Below are 10,697 nucleotides of genomic sequence, written 5' to 3' on the forward strand. Positions count from 1 at the left end.
GCAAAGATATTTATTAAAGGAATATTAAACACTATTAGATCATGTTCATTTGCATACAAAACCTACACGGGGCAGTGGACCAACAAGAATCAACATGAGCTCTTTTCAACATTAATCGGGATCCGTAAAGAGGAAAAGAAGATCTCCTTCATTGTCTGATTATTTTTGCCTTCACTTAGGATCGTGGAGTTTTCCTATCATGAAAACAGCATCCCATGGAGGTAGTGCATGTGCATGAACATGTCAAATTGGATTTAAAAAAAAAAAAACATACGCATAGTTTGCCTAGCTAGTTGATTAGGGGTTAACCAAATCTCTAATAATGTCATATCATACCATTTAGATGCAATAATGCCCACAACAACATTCATTGACACTGAAACTTATAATATCAAAAATACCCTTCACTAGAATTTTGACATGTGGCGAGATATACCGAGCTAACACATCAACCTAGAAGACTCCTCGGCCTCCGACCCAGGTAGAGCCAATGACTCCAACCGAGAAGAAGACACCAAAAGGGCCCATATAGGGCATGACGACCTAGAAGAGAGCATCTCGACAAGATCAGGATGCCCTTCAGTATTGGTTGAGCCTTATCCTCGGAGACCCTTGGAAATCCAGAGTGTTGAAGTAGATCAACTCCATTTAGGAAGGCAATCATGATAGAATTCACCTTCTTGAAAATCCGCATGAGATCAAGGATAACATATCTATTATTACCAAAATTTGGATTCTCTCAACTCATATAAAAGGAGATTTTCCGCTACATGTAAACGATCATAAACCCTGCACTCTACTTGCTACTAGAGAGAGAGCTCCCAATACTCCCTCGAGGGCCTCTTTTAGCTCATGTGTTCTACTATGCATGCCATCCTCAATCGTATCGAGGACACCGTCTGATGTCAATCCTACTACTTGACACGTCATCAAGACTGAAAACTGTTTTGGGCGTCATTACAAACAAATTAAAACTATTTTGGACGTCATCACAAACAAATTAATTTTAAGGATTAATTGGTAATGAAATCAACTAGAAATAGGGGTGGAGGACCCACTCTCCAATTTGATCACATGATTTGATCTAAGAAAACGAGTAGCCAACCCAAACCTTGTAACTATCTCTGTGTTTCTCTTCCCTTTAGGTTTACCTTTTTATGCACAAGCATTTGATCATCTAACTGTGAAAAGGTTTACTCTTTTCTCTCCTTTCTTTGCAGCCAAACTGATCATCAGAAGAGAAGACAGAACAAGCAATGAAGGTAATCAAAGCATTAGTCATTTTGGTTTATACCAAAAATGAATCAGTTTCGCTACAATTCCTGCGGCTCTAGCTAATTGTCCACCCTTTCCAAGTGTGAAGATTTATATGTTATGTGTAGCCGTGACTAAGGGCATATATAAGGATGTTGTCCAAACCCATTTCAAGTAATTGTAGTAAAATCTGACCCGTTGAACCTTTTGCTTTTCCCGCGATACAAACATATTTTCTTTTGTCACTTCTTTCTTGATAGAGTTGCTCCTTTTTGTATCCCTTTTTGGTGCAGTTACTAGGCTGGATGCACCGGAAGTTCCGGCAGAATGGTTGTGAAGCAATGAAAGATCTTGCCATTGGTAATGATTAAGACTGGTTAAAATGTCCGAATCAAGACTCCTCCTTATGCTTTGTTCGTTGTTTCAGGGAACTCCTGCAGTACTTGTCTGACTGGGCAGCCATCGCTGGACGACCAAAAGCCAAACTTCTATAACAACAAGCCATTCAAGTTCAACCAGAAAGACCAACTTCGGAACTCTTTCGCTAGTTTCGAAGCAGCAGCTGAAGAAGAAGAATACTATGAAGAAGAACCATCGGAAGCGATAACAGAACTCTTTCATGGTTTCCTTGCTATTGGAACACTTGGTTCAGACCCTATCAACACGGACCCTTCCACACCTACCTTCTCATTCTCTGTTGAGAACATAACTGAGAAGGAAACTGAAGCAACCGAGAACGAATTGAAGCTGATCAACGATGAACTCGAGAAGGTTCTTGTAGCTGAGGATAGTTCCAACATTTCATCTGGGAGAACTAGCCATGTCAGCAATGGAAGGAGTAGCCATGGAAGTACTATTACTCTCAGTGGCAAAATCCTTGAAGCTCAGGACACTACTGAAAGCAATGTCTGTCCTCTCCAGGGCTATCTGTTCGGGTCCGCTTTCGAGCTTTCGGAGACGACAAGGACTTCTGTGGCAAAGAAGGAGAACAGGACTTCACTTGGTGAGCTGTTCCAGAGGACTAAGATAGCAGAGGATAATTTTGGAGGAGCTAAAGTGGACAAGGAAGATAAGAGGAGTGACAAGGAAGCAGGAGCAACAGCTGATAAATCTGCTGTGAACCTGATGAAGAAGATACTCAAGAAGAAAATGCTTCACGCTTCTTCAAGGAACTGCTCCACTACTTCCACTGTTGATTCTGCTTCAGCAGAAACCAAACTCAACAAGGTTTGTCTACAGTTTATACTGCAATTCAGATGATCATGGGCTGGCTAGGCCCATGAACAGACAAGAGGCCCAATAATATTTATGGGCCGAGCAACTAAAAAATTGAAGTTCTGATGAACCTCTTATTTGTACAGATACTACAAATGTTTCACAGGAAAGTTCACCCTGAGAACTCAACAACTACAAAGAATCAGCATGGAAAACCATCTAAAACTGAGAACAACAAGAATGGTGGTCAGAACAATGGAGGTAATCATCAGGTGCTCCCAAATGAAGAAGGAATCACTGCAATGAAACCTCAGAGAACACTTTCAAAGGGAAGCATGAGGCGCTACAAGAGCCAATCCAACCCTCCCCAGTTTTCTCTTAGTGACTCAAATGGGAACAGGGAGTGCTGGATCAAAACAGATGCAGACTGTAAGTACCAACTACTAGTGCATTGATTTCACATTCTCAGAACTCCACTATACTTGTCTGTCACCAATATTGCACCTCCACAGACAGACTCGAATGCATGCATGTGTTTCTGAGTTTCCCTCTAAGAACTTTAATATTTCTCACAAATTCACAATAGGCTTCAGTACCACACACGTCCCCTGTTTAATGTATACCAAAAGGAGACTATTCTGATTCAGTTGCATGACTTTGCTTTCTAGATCTTGTGTTGGAGCTGTGAAGAGAAGCAGCAGCAATCAAGCAAATGTCTTTTAAATGGTCAAGGCTAGTAACTATGAAGTGTCATTCTACTTGGAAGAATATACTTGGTGTGTGAATGTATTGTGTTATAAAGAGTTTGAGGTAAATAAAAAGGGGGTTCTCCCGGGAACCTACCTAGCTAAGAGAAATCAGTTGGAATATTATGCTTCCTTTCTTCCTGTATTAAACATATTTTATTTCTATCAAGATGAACTCTTTAAACTCTTGAAATCATGGGTTTGGAAAGAATAGTGGGTTTTTTTTTTTTCTACATTCTCCCAATCATGCCCCTATCTGGCATCCTCCCTCCAGCACCATATATGGTGCAATTAGCACAAGATACAAACATTCGACAAATTGGAAAGGTAACAATTTCAGCAAAGACTCAATAGCTTTAGGAGTCGTCGATCTAAAGAAGTTCATTGTCACCTTCTTCTCCTAAGGATATCATTGCTTCCAGGCCTGCTTCCTGCCATGATAGGAGATACATACAAGCGGCAAACTCAAAGGGTCTGTTAAGGATCCAGGTATTTCAATTTATATCATTGCTGCCCAAGCTAGCCCCAGCAACCAAACTTCCTCCTGCCATGGTAGGAGATACATACAAGCAGCAAACTCAAAGGGTCTGTTAAGGATCCAGGTATTTCAATTTATAGCAATCGTAGCAAAAGTTTGTGTTCTGAAATGGATCGTGAAATTCAGGTAACAGTAACCAAAGACCACTAAACAATATAAGAATCACAATTACGCACAAACAAGAGCGATGAAGAGAGTGAAAATAAGCGAAGGATCCAAGCGATGAAGAGATCGAGTGAGGAATGGACCAAGAACAAGAGCTGGAGCGTCGTATTGTGATAGGAAGGAATTTGCATTGGTTGAGAGTGAATATGGGCCTTTTTGTATTGGGCCGATATTTATTGTAGAATGGGCCTGAATTAGTTCTACTCTCTTTCCTGGCTCTATTACTAATTATCAATTAAGATTTTCGGAACTTTACAATTATCCTGAGTTTGAAATTCACATCATCCAATTATTTAAGAGGTGTGTCACATCACTCTGACAGATTATTTTTACACTGTGAGATACTTAGATGCGATTTTAAGAGTATGTCAAGTTCCTCTATGAATAATTCTGATTGTCGTCATTTTTTATTTTTTTTGTGAGAGTGAACACGGTGAAATTTTGTTACAGTCCACCAGATTTTAAGATTTTATCCCAATAATAAATCCACAGGTCACATATTGTAGTATCCGAAAATCACATGATCAATTATGTCTTGGGACGAAATTCATCAGAAAAATAGATGTTAGAGGACCCTGCGGCCTCCCACGCACATGTGGTAAAAGGTTCAAACAATTAACTTAACAATATGAACCAACGATTTTTTAATTATGATTATTCTGTCTCATGCCAAGTTCTTCATTGTCTATAAAATTTGACTGGATTAATGGTCACAAAATCTCTATATTGTGTGTTAAATCTTCTGCCATCAGCTGCTGCATATATTCTTACAATGACTTAACAATATTGAAATATATGTATAAAATAGTACCTCCAGATTTTCCAATATTGACCAGTCACAATCTATATATATATATTTATATGTATATGTATTTTTTTTTCTTTAGTTTAATATCATCCATTGCGCAATACACATTTGACTGACCAAAACATGACGCCTTAACAATATTCAAATTAATCTACTTGACTATGTATATTAAAATATGCTATAATGTATTAAGATTAATTATCAACACATGTTAATGAATATATAATAACCTCTGTAATATATATTTATATACAGAAATCCTCTCATACGGGGTGTAAAATCTGATTCTTTTATTTTTGTTAAAGTCTATAGATCGATAGATTAAGAAAGTATAATATTAAATTATAATTAATTGATACTATCATCATCTCTTCATAATGTAAACGTAATTATAGTTTATTCATCAAGTTGCTTTGGTTTTATGACGATTTATTAGAAACTTCTAATTGAAAATAATTAGCCAAGTCACGATTGTGAGAGAAGCAATTATATACAATCAACATGGATTTAACAATGAAAACCTCACCCCCTTACTTGTTAATTAGGTTTTTTCTCAAGTTCAGTAAGTTGGGCTTAGCGTCCACTTATTGGGTATGGGAGGAACAAACCCCGTGATGATAATTCGATATATTCATTGGAATCGAGACTCCATAATGGGCCATATAATTGATTGTTTGAGATTGTGAATTTCTGAAATAATTGATAACAAAATTACATGGCTGTTGATTCCTGTTTTGTCTTCTTTTTCCATCCTAATATTCCCTTCAACAGCCTAGAAAGTGACTCGTATGGACTCTATACCATTAAATCAATTCAAAGCAGACTAAACCAATATATATATATATATATATATATATATATATATATATATATATATATATATATATATATATATATATATATATATATATATATATATATATATATATATAAAGTTTTTTGTCGTGTTACAAAATTTTCTTTTTTTGGTGGAAGAGGGGGCTGCAGGGTGACTGGCTATTTCTAAATTTCAAACAAAATTCTATCATGGGTTGGTGACATTAATTAAGATTCAAAACCCACGTGTTTCTTGTCGTACCGTTACCAACCATGATAGTTAATATTCCTCTCCTATTGTATTTTGACTATTTGCTTTAGTTCTTGGTAAAACAAATTATGACCAAGACCTTATAGGCTAGTACTATATAATAATTAAATAAAAATACCCAAAAGAAACTAGTTTTTATTTTTATATTTCAATGACCAATCAACTCATCAGTCATCATACACACACAGTCAAATATTGACTTTTTTTTTTTTAATTTGATGATATATACGATGAAAATTATAAATTAATTAATGAGCCTCCATGACTTATTGCTTGGCAAACGCAAGCTATAAAATCATTTATGGGTCAATTTTAAAAGATTTTTTCCCGAATGTGAACGATATGTGTGACACCCTTTTTTCATCATCCGATGCATATGATCATCATATACATGTAATTTTGTCGCCAACTTACTCCAATTGTGATGTATGAGTAATGGCAAAGTAATTACAAAGAAAACCAACAAATGGAATTGAAATACCACGTTCTCAGCATAAAATTTGACTAGAAAACTTGTTTCGACGTGACATTTTGTATTTTTTTTCGTTACATTAGATAATAGCTGGTCCTGGGTCTCGTATCCTTTTATCTTTCAAGTAATATATCAAAATTTGAGAGTTTTCTCTCTAGTGGATTTTAATATTATATTTTATAGATTAAATGTTGGTTTAATATTGTTCGTAGTTTTCACCTGAGTCAAATTTATAATATACAAACGATCATGGCGTATATTAGAAGGTTGAATTTGAGATCTGATGGGACCTATGTACTATACTTACCAAACAAAGGGACGTACGAAAGCAAGATATATATATATATATATATATAGAAATTCTCCTATGTGGAACAAAAGTGTGAACCAAATTTGTGGACTTGTTTTTCAACCATAGATGTGATGGGTCCCATTATAAAGGTGTGGCCCCCCACTTATGTTGTGATTTATTACAACCATTGGATTTTGGTCCACAAACTTGGTCCACACTTTTTTGTCCACATAGGAGAATTCTTGTATATATATATATATAATTTGAAATTAATTAACACTAATTTCTGAGAGAGCGTTAACAGTTAATGGAGATAATTAATAGGTCAAATAAATATCTAATTGGCTAGGTATCATGATTACTTCCCAAACCCTTAATCATGATGGCTTATGAAAAATTAAGCTTGATTATAAGTTCTACAAAACTCCAGTAATTTAAGTTAATTACTTGACGTTTACGGCATCAAGTACAGGACAATGAAGGCAAAAGAAATTAGGTGGATCAAGGGACCCACCCTAGCTCGCCAAGGCAGCCGCCTTTCATTGTCTTAAATTCCAATGGAATCCCTCCCCCTTCACTTTTTTCTTCCTTCAAGATCCTTATTCCTTAATGGATAACTATACTGGTTTAATAATCTTCCCCCCTCCTCCTCCTCCTCCTCCTCCTCCTCCTCCTCCTCCTTCATTATCTTCATCATCTTCTGCTTCCTCTTTGTCAATGAACATGTCTAGTAGTAGTAATGCTACTACTTCTCATGGGTTATTCTCAGAAATGGAGAATATTAGTATGGAAATTGGGTCTGTAGATCTTCCAAAAAGAAGCTTAGCTGGGTCTGAAATTGAAAAAGAAGTGGTAGTGGAGAGATCAGGAGGGAGTAATATGAAGAAGAAGGGAGCAGAGAAGAAGGTGAAGAAACCAAGACATGCTTTTCAAACAAGAAGCCAAGTTGATATACTTGATGATGGTTATAGATGGAGAAAGTATGGCCAGAAAGCTGTCAAAAACAACAAATTCCCCAGGTATATATACATACATACATATATATATATATATACTTATTTATTTAACTGACAGATTAATTCCATATATATATTATGTATATATGATAATATGAATTGTGAAATTATGTATGAGTTTACTGCATATAGTTCATGAAGATCATTATGCAGAGATGTTTAGGTAGTAATTATAAAATCTATAAGACATGCATATTTTGGATTAATAGCTTCTATTGGATTAGTATCATCATGTAGTATGAACATTGAACACAATTTGAAGCAGGTTATTTTTCTCCAAAAAATAAAAAAAAAAAATTGAAGCAGGTTATTAATTATTAGTTGATTTGGTTCAAAGGGCTTTTAACTTTCATGTCTTATTTTTGTAATTAAATTACTAATATACACAATACATAAAAATTGAAGCAGGTTATTAATTATTAATTGATTTGGTTCAAAGGAATTTTGGACATATGTGATAATCTCTTTATGTATTGGTTGGTGACAATACATAAAGATAGTTGCTCTCATCTGATTGTCAGTGGAATCAGCAGTTAATTATCATATATATATGTTCACAAAAACACCAAGACTATATATATATATATATATAATTTCCATATATTGCATCAAAATGAAAGCTCTTTGCTTACCCAAATCATATTATATGTGGAAAAAAAAACTGCATTTTGCTTTTTTGAGTATTTAAATATTAATTGAAGTAAATATATAAGTAATTAATGAACATGTTATTATTTGTTTGATTGGTTTATCTATATATATATTACTGCGTGTGTGTGTGTGTGTTTGCAGAAGCTACTATCGATGTACTCACCAAGGATGCAATGTGAAGAAACAAGTACAAAGATTAGTAAAAGACGAAGGAGTTGTGGAGACAACATATGAAGGAATGCATTCACATCCCATTGAAAAGCCTAGTCATGATAACTTTGACCATATCTTGTCTCAGATATGCAATTCTACACTTCTTCCTTCTGATTCCATATAAACTAACTAATTAATTAATTAATTAATTAATTAAACTTTCCTTATAATAAATAATAAGCCAAGTTTAATTAAATCCTCTCTCTGTCATCTGTGTATCTCTTTATGGATATAATAGATATAGTGGTGTATTTCAATTTGTTTTCTTTGGATTAAGAAAATGTACCTGATTGGGTTAGCTTTGGAGCATGCACGAAAGGGTTCAAGTATGAGACAATATACATGTGACTGATGCGTAGCCCTCCAATTTTTTTAAAACAAAAGACTACTTATACATATATTTTATGTGTATATATATATATATATATATATATATATCTTCTATTTGTATTTTCAGCTTGTGTATCTATATATAGGTTTGTATATTTAGACTATGATTTTAAACATTTCCTTTTACTTGTTTTGACCTAATAGTAATAGTAATGAAAAATACATAACAATAATAACCTTAAAATTATTCATTATATTATTGTTAATATTAAACAACAATACTTATGTGCTCTAAATATACATTTATACAATTTTTTTTTTTAATTTAGATGGTCTTTATTTAGTTTTCATACATTTTAATATAAATTTATATGAACATTTTTTGTTACTTTATCAGACAAAACATCAAGATAAATGTTCATAGATAATATCATTTTAATGAGTTGTAAAATAACCCTAAAAAAAATTTCGGGGGCATTCCCCTCGAACCCCGCTAATTTTTCCCGAACAAATCAATATGCAATAGCATATCTCACAATCAATTCCTGGCTCCGCCCCTTTGACCGTATACACACATGTATATATGGCTACAAGAAGAGTAGTGCTCATGCGCCAGCCTTTTTTAGTAATTACTGATTGCCCTTGAACCCCGCTAATTTTTCCCGAACAAATCAATATGCAATAGTCTATCCCACAATCAATTCCTGGCTCTGCCCCTTTAACTGTATACCCACATGTATATATGGCTACAAGAAGAGTACTGCTCATGCGCCAGCCTTTTTTAGTTATTATTGATTGCTCTACTAGAAGAGACCACCTTCTTTGTGTGCCCAATGGCCACTGTTTCTTTTTTTGGATTGATGCACTTGCAATATGCATGCATCTTTGAGGGTTGAAATATGTGGACGGTGAGCATTGTGGGTTAGCAGGGAAGATTAGAGAAATTATTCAATGGTCTTGACAGTTCACACCAGGGGCGGCCCTGGGCCTGGGCGAGCTGGGCCGTCGCCCAGGGCCCCCAAATTTTCCCCAATTTTTAGGGCCCCCAATTTTTCATAGTATTAGTTAAGTTATATGGTGGTCCATCTATCCTCTTACTCTCTTAACCCATTTTAAAGCTTTATATGTGTTAGTTTATAAAACCCATCAAGAAAGAATGAAATTTTGAGGAGAGGCCCAACTAAAAACTCAATAACAACCAAGAAAATTTGAGAGGCCCAACTAATTTAAGTAAAAGAATTACGTCTCATTCTTTATTCCATTTTCTTCTCAATTCTACTTCTATCTTCTCGACTCTGACTTGTGACTTCCGAGTTTCAACTTTGACTTCCAAGACCGAGTTCCGACTCTAACTTTCGACTTTCGAGTTCCTGTTTCAACATTGATTTTGTTTCATTTGAGATTTTAGAACTAGAAGGAGCGTGAGACTTGAGACTTGAGTCTTGAGAGTTGCACTTGCAAGGAATTCTTTCTTTGAGTTTTGATTTTCTAGGGTTTTTGTTTTCTTATCTTTATGATTTCTTTGGTGTTTGCAATCTCGATTTCTTCTTTTATAAGTAGGTCTGAACAACTTCAATTATATGGAGAGACTTTTGGATTTTTGTTTGATTTGAAGAAGTTACATTCTATTGATAATGAAAGTTTGATATGGTATTGCACTAAACTTGAGAATTTTTTGAAGTGTGATAATCTTTATGATATTGATGCAAGAGATTTAGCTTTAGAATTAAAAGTTGTGTGTAATATCTTGCCTGAAGAAGTAAAAAAAACCTATTGAAATATTAAATCATTTGCTTGATGGTGGTTTTCCAAATACATGGATTGCATATAGAATATTGTTAACTATTCCGGTAACGGTAGCCTCCGCAGAGAGAAGCTTTTCAAAGTTGAAATTGATAAAATTATATCTT

General features: G+C 34.8%; 2 protein-coding genes across 2 annotated transcripts; both read left to right on the top strand.

Moving 5' to 3' along the window:
* The first annotated feature begins 1,156 nt into the window (after positions 1–1,156).
* LOC120001012 (protein LAZY 1-like) lies at positions 1,157–3,629 on the top strand. Its single transcript, XM_038849225.1, has 5 exons — positions 1,157–1,262; positions 1,548–1,614; positions 1,682–2,481; positions 2,616–2,898; positions 3,138–3,629. The coding sequence occupies exons 1-5, from the start codon at positions 1,257–1,259 to the stop codon at positions 3,155–3,157; spliced, it is 1,176 nt and encodes a 391-aa protein (XP_038705153.1). The 5' UTR covers positions 1,157–1,256; the 3' UTR covers positions 3,158–3,629.
* Positions 3,630–7,186: 3,557 nt separating this feature from the next.
* LOC120000609 (probable WRKY transcription factor 75) lies at positions 7,187–8,805 on the top strand. Its single transcript, XM_038848733.1, has 2 exons — positions 7,187–7,596; positions 8,386–8,805. The coding sequence occupies exons 1-2, from the start codon at positions 7,187–7,189 to the stop codon at positions 8,579–8,581; spliced, it is 606 nt and encodes a 201-aa protein (XP_038704661.1). The 3' UTR covers positions 8,582–8,805.
* Positions 8,806–10,697: the final 1,892 nt, after the last annotated feature.

Source organism: Tripterygium wilfordii, chromosome 6, assembly GCF_013401445.1.
Source record: "Tripterygium wilfordii isolate XIE 37 chromosome 6, ASM1340144v1, whole genome shotgun sequence".
NCBI lineage: Eukaryota > Viridiplantae > Streptophyta > Magnoliopsida > Celastrales > Celastraceae > Tripterygium > Tripterygium wilfordii.